This window comes from Urocampus carinirostris, chromosome 8, assembly GCF_059441175.1.
Source record: "Urocampus carinirostris isolate Australia breed hairy pipefish chromosome 8, RoL_Ucar_1.0, whole genome shotgun sequence".
Classification (NCBI taxonomy): Eukaryota; Metazoa; Chordata; class Actinopteri; order Syngnathiformes; family Syngnathidae; genus Urocampus; species Urocampus carinirostris.
In genome coordinates this window covers 17,641,907-17,657,636 of record NC_142356.1, presented here as the reverse complement: position 1 = coordinate 17,657,636, position 15,730 = coordinate 17,641,907, and the positions used below count along the sequence as shown (strand labels likewise).

The 15,730-nt window shown below is 39.5% G+C and overlaps 1 protein-coding gene across 2 annotated transcripts; it reads right to left on the bottom strand.

Annotated features, from left to right (window-relative positions):
• Nucleotides 1–2,514: 2,514 nt before the first annotated feature.
• On the bottom strand, nt 2,515–12,640 carry g3bp2a (G3BP stress granule assembly factor 2a). 2 transcript variants are annotated; one of them, XM_088341814.1, is made up of 13 exons: nt 12,464–12,640; nt 10,948–11,066; nt 10,784–10,865; nt 9,189–9,362; nt 9,008–9,098; nt 8,825–8,930; nt 8,573–8,753; nt 8,087–8,182; nt 7,917–8,019; nt 7,758–7,817; nt 6,232–6,363; nt 6,049–6,167; nt 2,515–4,890 (listed from the first exon to the last, which is right to left on the bottom strand). In XM_088341814.1, the coding sequence occupies exons 2-13, from the start codon at nt 11,040–11,042 to the stop codon at nt 4,606–4,608; spliced, it is 1,524 nt and encodes a 507-aa protein (XP_088197940.1). In that variant the 5' UTR covers nt 11,043–11,066; nt 12,464–12,640; the 3' UTR covers nt 2,515–4,605. The 2 variants fall into 2 exon arrangements, with proteins under 2 accessions (XP_088197940.1, XP_088197939.1); XM_088341813.1 differs by having other exon boundaries at nt 6,040–6,167; nt 12,464–12,639.
• Between the last annotated feature and the right edge of the window lie 3,090 nt (nt 12,641–15,730).

Sequence of the window (15,730 nt, the reverse complement as noted above, 5' to 3'; positions counted from 1 at the left end):
TTGGCGAGCCTACAACGGTCTGGAGCAACGTGAATCATCCTGTCCTCCCAAACAGACTATGGGACCTGTCATGGATGGTGGCTCATAAGGTTCTCTTAGTCAGAGCCGTCATGCACCACCGAGGAATGTCAGCGATTTCGACCTCTTCTCGACCTGGCTGTGGCGCCCAGGAGTCGGTGAGGCACCTTTTTTGGGAGTGCAGCCCTGCCGAGGACCTGCCACCTAGGAAAATTCCTGGACTTGCCAGCAGGGGAGGTCCCTGACGCACAGTACCTGCTTTACGGGGTGAGTCAGTCGAAAAGGTCACAGAACGACTTTGACAAGGACTGGCTTACTCTCACCGCCATCAAAGACGCCATCTGGACCTCCAGAAACCTGCTGGTAAGGAGGTGCTCGCAGTTCCCCCTGTGGCTGTGCTCCGAATGGCTGCACATACCATACAATCTGCAAGCGGCAAGCCTAGGACGCAGCGATAAAGAAGAATCGTCTGCTGTTAAGTGTCAATAAAATTGTTCAAACCAAAAAGCCCACGATGGGTCATTGTGATTTTCTTGGAAATTTGATTTCTAACTGTCATTATATTTTAATGGTTAAACTGAGCCTATTTTTACCCTACGTCCAATAATTACTAACTGAAATGAAATGATCTGCATTTATATAGCGCTTTTCAAGTCAATGACTTCCCAAAGCGCTTTACATTGTGCTTCACATTTCCCAATAGCGGCCGTGATCTGTGCAGCCATGTAAGGCGCTAACCTGCTTATTGGGGGTATTGGGGTTTTAGTGTCTTACCCAAGGACACTTCGGCATGTAACACGGACAAGCCGGGATTTGAACTGGGATCCCTTAATCCTAAAACGATCGCTCTACCTCCTGAGCTACTGCCGCCCCAAACTGCCAATAACGTAATTGTTCCCATATTACACCAATTACATATTAAAGCCTCAGTGTGTGATTTTTGACCACTAGATGTCACTGTTTTATCAAATGCGAACAAAAAAAACAGTCCATATGACTGCCCTTTCTAAATGAGACGTGTACCCTGGGAGGGGCGGACCCCCTGTGGTGGAGTTGGGACCGCAACCTTTAATACGCAAAGCCATAGCCCGCCCTTCCTAACCTCACTCCCCAGCAGTATCAGTCAGATAACGTATGTATGTGATTGACTTAAAAAACAGTACAGGTATTTACTTCACATGTTTTGACATTGTTTGAGCCTTTTCTGACATTGCTGAACGGAATTCTGACCAAACGTTGAATACTCTCCACACTACTGATATACTTTTTTGCGATATTCTAATATTTTTAAATAGGACATTTAAGTGTATGCCATACTGAGCAATAGTAAATCAATTAAAGACGTGGAATATTTCAGTTGAGAATGAATCCAGAATCTATTACATTTTTGTTTTTTAAATTGCTTTTTTTGTATGTTCTAATTACTTTTTCTTTTCACCCGTGTAACAAACCTCAAATCAGAAAATGAACGAATCACCTGAAAAGAAAAACAGAATGGCAAATTCAAGCCCAAAGTTTATAAAAAGGGACCCGTCCCAAAAATAAGGAATCTATCACATTTTAATTTCAAGAGAAAGTCTCGTAAAAAATATTCTTACTGGGACATTGAAGGATTTTATACATTTACATTTTTATACGGTTAAATACAAGTTACATTTATCGAGTGCAATGAAGATTTTCACTGAGTGGACTTCAGGTCACGCTGTTCCAGATTCGGAATGCTTCGGTTGGGGAATTTTGATAACAGGACTCTGACGAAGGACGTCAGGCATTGTTTTGATAAACGCTCGGTGTTGTTTTGAGTTTCTCCAGACATCGAGGCGAGTAGGTGGACCCCACGTGGGGGCTTTCATTGGCACGCCCATGGGAGGAGACGGCACACCAGCTTGCAGAGAGACGTGGGTCGAGAAAAAGAAAGGCAGAAGATCGAGAGAGGAGGCTTGACCAAGACTCGAGCAACACTAATTCGGCTAATTCAATGGAGTTCACTTAGTTAAATTGTTTAAGTAATAAAATCTGCCCCCATGTGGAAATGCCGGTGTCTTGTTCATTTTTCCATCAAGAAAAGAGCGCGCATTGTTAGGAGGTTGTGTTTGGTTGTTGGAGTCAGATAACTAATTCGAACAATTTGGTAAACGGTACATTTTAATATAAATTCCTAACAACATGCATGTGCTCATTTGGTCATCAGTCAAGTGGCTATTGTCTTCCAAAAAGCAAATGTCTAACCTTAAATATTACATTTTTGCACATTTGGAATACAAATAAAACTTTGCCTTTGCTTATGTCGGAGTCAGGTGGCACAGCTTTGCTCGAGAACGCAAGTTTGTGGATGCTGAGTAAGGCTAAAATACACCAGGCAGCTTGAATAATGCAGCCTGTATGTTTAATTTGCACGTTTTAAAAACCTAACAAATTCTACCACTTAGGGGGTTGTTTGTGTTCAAACATCAACTGTGAAACACAGAATATAGAAACGCTGCACAACACACAATATTCTAAGTGGTGCTGATATCAGTAGTTTATTATGTCTGACACATTCAAAATGGAAAAGGAAAGTCAACCAAGAGACTAAATAAAATATTGGAGTAACATTAATGAGTAATCACAGTTAAAGATGGCTCTTTTTTGGAGTACATATTCTAGATCCATTCAAAAAGTACTGTCATAATTGACCATTACCATACAGTCTTTTTGCAACCACAGGAAAAAAAAATCATTGACAGTTTTGTCTGGTTAAGTCATCAGGCCTAGATCACAGTCGCTCAAAAAAGGGAGCAGGGGATTAATCCAAATTATTAACTCAACTGAAAAATGGGTTGGCTAATTCAGTAAAATTCTTTGTAGCCCAAGAGATTGTCCTTGAAAATTTTACCACTCAACAACAAAAAATATCAGTTACCCAGTAGACAAGGAAGACCTCGTTACCATACTTTGCTACATAGCCTTCCCCGTTTCAGTGCAAAAAATTATCAAAACAAAAATTAAACTACAACCAAAAAATTAGGAGGAAAAAAAAGATGGTTGCATGTAGGACATCTGAATGAATAGTTGGGTGCAAGGAGTAAGCAAAGTTATGGGCAGGAACATGACGCTCGGAATAATCTCTGGTATTTGTTTGGTGTTTTCCTTTTTTTGGTGGGTGGAAACCTGAGGAGCTAAAAAATTTTTGTTGCCTTCTTTGCATATAGTGACATAACACAGAAAAGGTAGTATTGGGATTTGAAGGATGAGATTGTTGTCATAGAATATAAAATTTATCAAATTGAAAAAAATCCCAAATCTAAAAATATGTAATTTATCAAACACATACATTACTGCTTAGTGATACATTTAAGTCAGTAACGACGGTATACTTGGCATTAAGACTTTTGAATAATCAATAATCAAGTTCTTCTTTGCCTATATGGTATGTACATAGTTTTATGCTAATTTGAGTTTTTCAAACAAGTAGTTATTGGAAGTTTTAGCATGTTCCCCATCTCCAAATAAAGAGAAAAAGATTGGCTGGGCGCCATCAAAAAATGTAATACATAGGAGTACCTCTTTAAAGGCTATGCCCCACAAAAAACGAAAAGCAAAAAAAAAAAAAGTACAAAATGTCACAACTTTGAAGTGGTGATGGATCATAAATGACTTTCAATCTGATCAAAGTCCAGAAATAACATCGTTTGAATGACAGCGAAGATGAACGCTGAAGGCACCGTTTTTCATCTGTTTGTTTTGTCTTAAAATACCAAGAAGGAATACGAAACAGTAAACTATGACTTTTGCTGTACATTTATTCTGTCACATTTTAACGACAGAAAAGGCGCCCTTCATCCCTAGCTGGCGAAGAAGAAAAACACAAAAATAGGAAAAGAAAACAGTGCACCACTCTTCCATTCTTCATCCTTTGTCCCCACCCCACATCCAGGCATACTGTCATTTGGTGAACATCCTGGATAATTAATATTTAGAAATGAGGCAAAATAGGTCTTATTGTCCATCAAGCAGTAAAATGTTAATTATCGGTATACATTGGTCACAGCAGCGAGGCCTGCCCCGTTTGTGTCGTGTCGCTTCAGCGGCTATCCAAGCAAGAATGTCGACATAAAAGAAAAAAAATATATATATATATCCATGAGTGCAGGTTGGAAAAAAAAAATGCAAACTTTGAAACAGTGGTCTCTCGGAAAGAGGAAGATGGTGGGGAAAAAAGGCAGGCCCTTTCCTTCGGAACAGTACAATTTTTGCATCTTCCAACAGTAACTAGCATAGAAAATGTGCAATGGAAGGTTAAGTCAAGGCAGATAATCTCATTTCTTCAGAATAATGGGCTGTTTTCTCTTTTCGAATGGAACTTAGTCTTTCAGTGCCTCCAATGTGGAACAAGACAACTCCTGGTTTCTTTCGCCACGCAAAATGTACAAATTAAAGTTAATATTTTTTGCCGTAGCAAAAAGACAGGGGGGGAAAAAAAAGGATCTTCGGTTCACAACTAAATAAGCTATACAGAGTGCGTCACATTCCAAAGCAAAGAAGGAACCAGAAAAAATAATTGATACAGATGAAAGGTGAAGCCGGCGGTACAACTCCCCGCTCTTATCAGCGGCGTTGGGGTGTGTAGCGGGATTCACCGAGACCACCAGAGCCCCTTCCGGCTCCCATGCCCGGCTTGGAGGCCATACCGCCTCTGGGCGGAGGGCCCCTGCCGTCACGCTCTCGCATCATGCCACTTCCCAAAATGCCTCGAGGGCCTCCAGGCCCTCGGTCCATGCGCCTCAGGTCCCGACGGTCGTCACCTCCGCCGCCCCGGATCTCTCGCTCACGTGCCGCCCGTGTTTTCTTTTCCTCTACGTTCAGACGTACTTCGCCTCGGAACATGATGGGCTGCAAGCAGAAGAGTAGAATGAGGATGGCGCTAAAGAGGATAAAATAGGAAATGCATGCAGTACTTATTTGTGTGAGATACTACATGAGGTTTAATGGTGTATCACCATATCTATGCCACAATTGAAAAAAATATCGCTGACCTAAATTGTGAAACATTGTGGCCAATGGGAATAGAAGGCGGGTCGCCATACATCACATAGGAAAAGGCATCCAATTTTATGTCTTGGAAAAAGGGGATATTGCAGTTTTTGTTGTTGTTATTTTAAGATGTGTGGTGAGGGCCACTACATAAATGGACCCCTATGTAAACAACACGTCTCAGTGCTCCTGGTCAATACAGGTTTCAAAAATAAGATCACATTGCAACAAAACTGCTCGTCTAAATGTGCACATTTCTGTAAATACATATTTGTCTACAGAGTATCCAAAAATGTGGTGAAGCTTTTTGTTTAACATTAAAATAAAAATAAAAAGAGAACAAATAAATTATTGCTCAAACAAACATTTTGGTGCTGCTGTGTACTAGCAAGGAAAGCAGATAATATTTCACAAAAAAATAGTGACTGACTGAAACAGTTTAAATAGTACGCTGCGTATATTTTCTGTGAATGAATGTTTCAGAAATGTAATAATTTTGCTCCAACTTAATAAAGGATATATACTCAGTGTGATGTGAGCGACGAAAACTGTCATATTGAGAGATACTTTCTGTAGGTATTTGAGAACAAAATATAGATCTTGCATTAAACAAAGTGTGAAACATTGATATGAACTCTTAGAAGAAAACACTAAGACAGTCAATTAAGGAGATTGTTGACAATCTGAGAAAAACAACTCCACACCAATTAAAAACACTACTATGTGCTCAAAGTGACAGCACTGCATTTTAGCATGTTAAACAACTATCTCAAAGTGGTTACCTTGCATTTTTGAACCAACCCTGTAAACCAACTAAATGTTGAATATGGATGAACAATTATATTGCTCTGTGGGTACAATGAAATATGGAAATTGCAAACGCTGCAGTATGGAAGATAAAAAAAAAAAAAACAACATTTGAGTTTTGTGAACACCAGTGGTTTGAAAGTGCTGACCTAAACCACCACCCAAGTGAGTAAATCCAGGTAATGAAATGTCAATACATGCCCCGTCTACCTTGGCCCCAAGGATTTTTTGCACAGGATCAGAGTCGTCAAACACCACAAATCCAAAGTTAGGGAGCTTCCCGCTGACACCCTTGGTGTTGATACGCAGTTCGACGACAGTCCCATAGGCTGGAAAATCATACAATATATCAAATTCAGTCCAAGTAATATAAAAACAGCAATGTAGGCTTACTCATGAAGAAATCTTTCAGCTCGCCCTCATCGATGTCGTGTGGAAGGTTGCCGACAAAAAGTTGGTGGCTGTCGGGGTATCGCACTGTTCGTCTGACGTCCATTTCGCCGGATTCATTGTCCCCTCTTCCGCCTGAATGATAACAATAACAGAACTTAGCGTCTGTGTAGAACATCCACTATAGATTAAATGGTTAAATGAACTTTACAGTAGACTGGAACTATGAAAAATCGCCCCATTACTGAGACTATGGGACATAATGAAAATGCTCAAAAGCTTTCTGTGTCATACATGTCACTTTTTACTATAGTGGTGTTTTTTTCTTCTAAAAAGGTCAAACTAAACTTAGCTATGTGATTGCTGGATTTAAAAAGGTGAGGTGCCTTGATTGTGGTGTTGATTAAAAAAAAATAGAAAAGGGAATTAAATATTTTCTCCAAGTATGCGATAACAAAGCCCAACAGGTTTCAAACAGTCCGTATGCCTTTTCCCAACATACTCATCCGCTTTTATCTTATTTAAACCAGCTCGGTAGCCTAGATGGTAGGGCGCCCGCTCCGAGACTGGGAGGTCGCTGGTTCAAACCTCGGCCGAGTCATACCTAAGTCTTACAACATTGGTACTCATTGCCTCCCTGCTTGGCGCTCGGCATTAAGGGTTGGAATTGGGGGGTTTGGTCACCTAATGACTAAAATGGCTGCACCCTGTTTGGCTGCGGCTGCATCGGCTCACTACATTTTAACTGTACGGGTCAGGTGTATTGACATTTTGTTCTGTGTGCATGGTTACAAAGAATGACAATAAAAGTAAATTCTTCTTCTTCTTTTAGCAAAGCTGTTCAGGGTGGGACACGTTAGGTAGGAAGGATGGGGGAGTGAAGAGTGTAGTCATGTTTGTTTCCGCAGGTTTTGCTTTGTTTCTATAATCGTGTGGCATGAAAATGGTGAAAGTAAGACAAGACCTGCTCTGCTTCAAATAGATTGCAAACCACCCCAAAAATGAAAAAAGAAGAGCTTTTGAGAGTTTCTAGGTCCTAGGAAATGCTTAATCACGCACATGAGCTGACAGAGGCTGCAAAGGTGACGAAAACTAAGAGGGCAGCCGCGGGGAGAAAAGGTTATAATTCTATGCAACTCCTTTAACTCATAGTCACATGCGACAAAAGGAACTGCACAAAATTGAAATCTGCTTAAATTCAAAATGCACACTCAATTACCAACAAAACCAGGAATTATAAATGGTAGTATTTAAAAAATTGAGAGAGTTAACACAATCCTTAATGTTGTCAGGTTTGTATATTGAAATATGAGAAGTTTAGGCACTTAATGGTCGACAATGATTTATTATCTACAAATAAGTTATTTTTAATACAAAAGTAAAATTCGGGTATATTTACCATAAAAATACTAAGACAGGATTTGGAATTTATTTTTGTTTCTCCCCTAATTTAATGAAAAATGTTAGCAACTCTAACGTGAGATAATCAAAACTGAAGACTGTAATGTGACTTTTAAATTAATATGTACCTTTGTTAACAAAACTCAGGTGCGGTTTTCCCATATGTGTATCAGATGCTTGGATGCCATCTAGCAGAGAAATCAAGAAAAAGTGGTCCACATCAACTTTCATTGAATTTGAAAGATTATCATGACATATTATGATTGAAACTGGTCACGAAGCAGTACCAGGGCGAGGGCCTCGCTGGGCGAAAGACGGTCTGTCGCGCGTGCGTTGGTCCCGGGGGCGGAGTGATGCCGCCTGAGTTTCTGGTTTGGCTTCAATTCGGGCCTAGAGAGATGTTGTGGATGAATAACAAATTTTCAATTTAAAAACACACATTTTACTGGTTGCATACCTGTGAGCTTGGAGCTTTGACAACATGGGGTGGTATTCCAGATGAAGTCCCAGTTGGAGGAAGGTTTTTACTAGTCACTGAAGCCCAGGAGAAAGTCTGCAAAACATGCAATATTGCATTATTAGCTGTTTAAATACATTTTCACGAAAAATATCTGGGAAAAATGCTTTTTAAGATAAGTCAAGCTGTACCTTTGTCATTCTTCAGTGCAGAGTTGCTTAAAATTAGATATTTTTGTAGATAAAATAAGGGAGAAAAATGTTCGAGTAGACGTGTACCACTTATGACAAATTCGGATTTAATCTACATTTATCCCCTCTCTGCAGAGTGCAAAGAACTATATGGTTTATTTCTGTTACAGTAACTAAAGAAACATGGGAGGTAAAAAAAACAAACAAAAAAACGATTGCATAGACTGAAAAGTATACGTAAAGCTTCTGCTCAATGACATTCGTGTCAAAGCTTGCATTTTCAGGCAGTGAATACCTTGGGTGGTTCCTGTGCAAGCGGTGGAGACTCCACTGGGTCTGGTGTAGGAGCCTTCTCTTCAATTTCTTCCAAAACCTTTTCATCCACTTCAGGCTTGACCTCCTCAACTTTAGGCTCAGGTTCTGGTTCCATTTCCGGCTCAGGGGCTGGCTCCTCCGTGGGCTCCTCCATGCCGTTACTGTGGAGAATATGGGCTTGTTAAATTTGTTTGCATAAATACTGCATATAATCACAAAAGTCTGAGCATACGTGACAGGGTGAGGCTCATAGTAAGCTGCACTGTTGGGACGCTCCTGCAGCGGCTCAGGGGATGCTTGCCTTTCTTCTGGCTCCTCTTCAACTTCCTCCTCAGATTCTGAAAGTAAGACAAATGCATTGAGAGCATGTCTGTAGTTATAATTCATTTGTGTGGCTTTGTTGAGAAGGCCTTACCCTCATCAAGTTCAGCTTCTGAGTCACAAAAAACTTCATCCTCATAACGGAAGATGTCATTATGTACGTAGAACTTGTTGGCCACTGAACCCTGAAGAAAACCAACAATTAAAATTATCCACCTTTTGACATTTTATCTAAAATAATATATTGTTAAAAACTCATCACAGCAGCATTTTACCTCTGGGGCAAGCACAAACGTCTGCATGAACTTGCGCATAGGCTGCCCATTATTGGAGAGCTCTCCAAGAACCTGCACCACTACGCCGTCTCCGAGTGTGGCGTGTGCATCTACGTGTCGAATCTTTGTGTGGCACTCGCTAAACTGCAGTGACATTACCTTCTCGTGGATTTCCTACAAGATGGAGACACACTCTAAAGTACTTGTAACTCGTTTACAAAGATTTGTAGTTCTTTGCCAATTATTGTACGAAAGTCCGACAATCAGCAACATTTTAAAACAGCCCTTAGCAAAATGGTTGAAAGATTCATGTAGGCATTAAAAATGTATAAAAAAAAAATGCAGAGAAGATAAAGGTTTATAAAATAGCATATTAGCATACGTGTACTGTACTTCAGATGAGCTTTTAAGAGCTGGGGTAGGGAACATTTTAGACCCAAAGAGCAGTTAAGGGAAAACATACTTTTTAAAAAGAGCCACAATATATATTTTAGGACAATTCAACAAAACTGCCAAACCCACTCTCCAGACAAAAGCTAATATTTCAGCATATTTCATTTCACTGTGTGACGTGATTTGATAAAAATCTATGGAAAAATAATGCCAGAACCTGCGTCCTATATGGATACAACTAAATGAGAGTCCCTCCCGCAATTAAAGAGGAGCATTGAGGCTCATTTTGCCCATTATTTTTGTCCTAAATAGTGGTTTCAAGCAAGGCCCGAGCAAAGTTCTTTTGTAAAAATGTCACAAAATACAACGTAATCTGGATTCTTCTGTGGCCTTAAAGAAAAGAATTGGCTTGTGACTAAATCTAGTGTGCAAAACATTGTTCGTATTAAAAAAAGGGTGATCTGCATTATCTGCAACCCTTTTGTTTTGTTTTAATACAGTGCCAAGCCCCTGGTCACTTTAAAAAAAATATAGGGGTTAAAGTCCGAATTTTTACGGTAATATGGACATTTTCAGAATTTATGTGTTATTTTGGAGGGCTCATCACAGTGATTGACTCAGGCGGTAAAATGAAGTCTGCCTTGCACACACAAGTCTACGGTTTGAGAGAGTTCAGTGCCAATTTCCTGCTCCTCAATTCTCAAAAGGAATTTGTGCTCAAGAAGAACCACTTAATTACAGTAGAAACTGGTTTACAGTGAAATTCTACAAAATTAAGGTGTTCTTAATTTATTGCGTCCGAGTTCATTCTTTAATATAAATTTGGACTTGTTTGAAATAAAAGGATGACAATGTTTCGTAGAATATGTACTTTTTATTATGTTGAGGGTCATATGCATAAAGACCGATTCTCAGTGTGCGCAAACCGCTTTAATATTTTTGCTTTCGTGCAATTGGGTGTTTGCATGAGTACTTAGCTGGCAAACTAGTAGTTAAAGTTTGCCATTGCGGTTCTACTTGACAAACACAACGACATAACAGAAACATATTAGCTCCATTTCTTTCTTCTAAAAAAGGAGGAAACAACCAATGAAAAAGGGACAAAGTGGCGCATTATTGCCAGCAAATCCCATAAGATGGTGTACTAGGTCAGAGTTGCACTTTAAAGTGTACCATTTGTGAAGAAAAAAAAAATAACCTACTGGTTGCCCATAAACCGCTTCAGCCAGCTTCCCACTGGAGTCCAGACCCCCGTGAACATAGGAAGAGTTTGTTCCATAGAACCTGACAACAAAGCAGAATCAATAATGTTTGATAACAAAAAATACAGCCTCCCTAAGAAGTAGCAATGCATGTCAATCATTACCTGTGCAGGTAGTCTGGTGCCTTGTTTAGCAGTGTGTAATATTGCCTCACAAACTCCCGCCCTACAAGCAGGGGACTCGGTTTCTCCATCACCATTTCTTTGGTAAACAATATTAAGTGCTGTAGCAAAGAAATACATGGATCATTTAGTTCAGAAACTACTGTACTTAAAATAGTAATGTCAATTCATAATCCAATGTTTATTTACTGTTAATGTTTATACCTGGATCAATTTAAAATGGATGGTAACTTTCCTGATGATTAAGGAGTTGGAAAACTAACTAACTAAGTCCCCGATACATCACAGTCTTGTCAAGGGAACAGTGTGTGTGAATGGGTAAGTGTGAAGCACATTGTAAAGCGCTTTGGGAGGTCTTCGTTGACTTGAAAAGCGCTATATAAATGCAGACCATTTAAAAACAACAGCCAAATTGTACAACCATGACTGTTCGAGTATTAAACACTTTATCGTTATTAGGTTTATGAGAGTTGGAAAGAATCAGGGGTAGGTGACTACACATTCATGAAAAATACAGACTTTTTAAACGAATCTTAGGTGGGAAATACACGTCTTTGTCTCACTTATAGGCCTGCATCAAACAAACAGCTGATTTTAGCATAGAGGCTAAATTAGTGCTAGTCTAGACATTACGTCCATCAAGTAACACAAAGGACCGATTTTCAAAAAAATATTAAAGGATACAGGATAAACCATACAGGGCAATGAAATAGTTGATCGCGACAAAACGTCAAGAACAGAATTGCATTTTAAAGTAAACCATTTTGTACAGTCCTGGCCTTCATGTCCATTACTAGCCTTCTACCACATTGCAGTGTCATTTATTGATCATCCTCCACTGCACACTATCTGCTTTTCAAACACAATCCGAATAAAATCATCAACGAATGACATCTTGACTTCCGTGCGAGATAAGCAAGCTATGCACAGGCTAGCCCGCGCTATCTTGTGTTAGCACAGGTGCTAGGCTAACTTATGGCGTCGTCTTTATTTACTCCAGTCTAGCACGACTCGAATTTAAATCAGGCCAAAAAAAAATGTTGACAATATATTGCTTATAAAAAAACGAACATAGTGCATAAGAACAGAATATCGGAGGCGCATTGCTAAAAAACACATTAAATGAACATTGCTGGGGGATAGAAACAACGACACAAGAGCGACGGTTGTGGCTTAAACGCCTTCTTTACGGTTTAGAAAATAAAACACATGAGATCGATTTAATACAGTGATTTTTTTAAAGTGATAAACAACTTGATTGTCACTATCAACACGTTAGAATCGGTGCCGTTTTGGAAAACAAGGGACATCGTATAGATCAATCGAAAGTAATCAATACAGATGTTATACTGAGTTTTTTAATAGATCTTTGTTAGACAACAAATAATAGTTTTCCGATCCCCTAAAAGGCAATTGGAAGGGACAATAATGCTAAGTTAGCATTTCGCTTGTTAGTAGACCACAGCTTTAGCTTAAATGAAAGATGAAGCTAACTTACCGCGTTCAAGACCTATCTATGTAGACAGAATCGATTATAGCAAAACCGATAAAATATAGGAAGAACCGTCTCCGTCCGACCAGATGTTTACAATTCTCTGCCCGACGATTTATGATCTTCGAGCTCGGGCCGATTGAGCATTTAAAGCGATAGGTTTCGATTTATTGTTTTACCCCTGCAATTTGGGGAAGGAAACCCCAAGGGAAGGGAGTTAGCCAATCAACGATTTGCTTTGTGGTCGCTAACTATGACGACACGACAGCATTAATTAGATAAGAACTGTCTTTATAGTCATTGATAACATCGTTACAATTCTTTACAACGCGATTAAACGGGTTACTCTAGGATAAGCATTTAATAAGAAATTAGATAAAAGTATTATAAGGATAGGTAATAATTACAAGGTAATACCCACAATGAGCAGAACTCTTGTTGGGATGTTTGGACCCGTTCTAAGGGATGGGCAGGGCACCTGCATGATACGGCAGGGGTAAACCAGTGAAAGCTGTCGCATACCTGTCAACCTGTAAGTTTTGCCGTACGAAGTACGTTTATTTTGCATTTTAAGACGTGTACGACGTACAAGAAAATCTGCACGGAAAAACACAAATTTGTCAATTATGGATACCATTCGGTATACACCGACTATCATTAAACGGCAAATCAATCAAGTCAAACCAGTTTGCCGCGGTAGCCTCTAACTCGGTATCGATTTTTTTCGGTTGCAAACGAAGCGAGCGGTTTGATGCTACTGTGGGCATGCATCTACCGCCGCGGATTTCATGTGGTAGTTATGAAGTGAAAGGAAGTCCGTCTCTTTTAAGAGAAACGGCTTTTTCGGCTCAACTCATTAAAGAGAGCCGGCTCTCAAACAGCTCATTTGCTTTGATGCATTATATTACGAATCATTATTGTTGTACAAAGAAGTTAAGAAAAAAAGGAAGAATAAAAGGAAAAAATGAAAAAAGACAGGTTTGTGGTTTTCCCTTTAATCAGTATATTACCAACAATAATTGAATGCAGAAAATGACTTAATAATTTGAATAAAAAAATGTATTATTCTACTTACCGGTAATTATATTTGCATGTATTTTTTCCTTCTACAGCGAACGTCCAAGCTACTTAATTTTTGAACTTTTTTTAATAATAAACCTCATTCATGTCGAGCAACTCAGTATCTCACAACAAAATGTTAATTAACAATATACTGGACTGTCTCAGAAAATTAGAATATTGTGATAAAGTTCTTTATTTTCTGTAATGCAATTAAAAAAACAAAAATGTCATACATTCTGGATTCATTACACATCAACTGAACTATTTCAAGCCTTTTATTATTTTAATATTGCTGAATTTGGCTTACAGCTTAAGAAAACTTAAAAATCCTATCTCAAAATATTAGAATATCATGAAAAAGTATACAAGTAGGCTATTCAACTAATCACCTGAATCATCTAATTAACTCGAAACACCTTGCGAGGGTTTCCTGAGCCTTAAAAACACTCAGCTTGGTTCAGTAAACTAAATCACAAGTATGGGGAAGACTGCTAAACTGTCTGCTGTCCAGAGGACCATCATTGATACCCTCCATCAGGAGGGTAAGACACAAAAAGAAATTTCTCAAAGAGCAGGCTGTTCACAGAGTGCAGTTTCAAAGCATATCCACAAAAAGTCTGTGAGAAGGGAAAAATGTGGCCGGAAACGCTGCACAACCAAGAGAGATGACCGCAGCCTTAACAAAATTGTGAAGAAGAGCCGCTTCCAGAATTTGGGGGAGCTTCAAAGACAGTGGGCTGAAGCTGGAGCCCAGGTATCAAAAGCCACAGTTCACAGACGTGTCCGGGAAATGGGCTACATTAGCCGTATTCCCATGGTCAAGCCACTTCTGAACTCAAGACAACGGAAGAAGCGTCTGACTTGGGCTATGGAGAAGAAGCACTGGACAGTTGCAGAGTGGTCCAAAGTCCTCTTTTCAGACCAAAGCAAGTTTTGCATTTCATTTGGAAGTCAAGGCGCCAGAGTCTGGAGAAAGGCTGGAGAGGAGCAAAATCCAAGTTGCTTGAAATCCAGTGTGAAGTTCCCACAGTCAGCAATGGTTTGGGGAGCCATGTCAGCTGCTGGTGTTGGTACACTGTGTTTCATCAAGTCCAGAGTAAATGCAACTGTGTACCAAGATATTTTAGAGCACTACATGCTTCCATCTGCTGAAAAGCTCTATGGAGATGAGGATTTCATTTTCCAGCATGATCTGGCACCTGCCCACAGTGCCAAAACCACCAGTAACTGGTGCACTGACCATGGCATCACTGTCCTTGATTGGCCTGCTAATTCCCCTGACCTGAACCCCATTGAGAATTTGTGGGGTATAGTTAAGAAGAAGATGAAAGACACCAGACCTACAAATGCAAATGAGCTGAAGGCCGCTATCGAAGCATCCTGGGCATTAATAACACCTCAGCAATGCCACAGGCTGATTGCCTCCATGCCACGCCGGATTGATGCAGTAATCCGTGCAAAAGGATTCCCAACCAAGTACTGAGTGCATCAATGGACATTTTCAAATGTTTGATTTAGTTTTGCTGTTATAAAATTATTTTTTTACTTGGTCTGAGGAAGTATTCTAATATTTTGAGATAGGATTTTTGAGTTTTTTTCAGCTGTAAGCCAAAATCAGCAATATTCAAATAATAAAAGGCTTGAAATAGTTCAGTTGATGTGTAATGAATCCAGAATGTATGACATTTTTGTTTTTTTGATTGCATTACAGAAAATAAAGAACTTTATCACAATATTCTAATTTTCTGAGACAGTCCAGTATATGATATAATGAAACACATGTACAATATAACATGTTAAACTACATAAATAAACACGTTTGAAAAAAAATATGGTGTAGGATTTTTTTTGTATTTTGTAAGGGAAAATACGACAGTTTGTAAGGACATGGAGCCGTGGAGGTTGACAGGTATGCTGTCGGGTCCTGCTGTTGAACAGAAGAGTGTGTAGTGTCACTCTGACCCAAGTGACATGGCAGCTTTCTTGTGTCCCGTTTCATCTGGAGGGGCAAAAATGACCAACTTGGGTGCCGAGATGTTAACTTGTTTTGGGTGTTTGGGCATTTGGGTTGGCCATGGTCCAAAAATTTTTGTGTGTGTTTTTGCTGCTTTTTCCCTTTTTTATTTTTCTTTGTTTTTGTATGTGTTTGTCTTGCTGTCGGTCACCCCATTCGAGGGATATGACCAGGGTAGTTAAATAGATAATCTTTAC

Coding starts and splice junctions, on each gene's coding strand:
- g3bp2a (XM_088341813.1), bottom strand. CDS start 11,042: ATGGTGATGGAGAAACCGAGTCCCCTGCTTGTAGGGCGGGAGTTTGTG. Junction 9,099..9,188: donor CGTTTGTGCTTGCCCCAGAG/GTAAAATGCTGC, acceptor GGTTTTCTTCAG/GGTTCAGTGGCCAACAAGTT. Junction 8,931..9,007: donor AGAAGCTGAACTTGATGAGG/GTAAGGCCTTCT, acceptor TCTTACTTTCAG/AATCTGAGGAGGAAGTTGAA.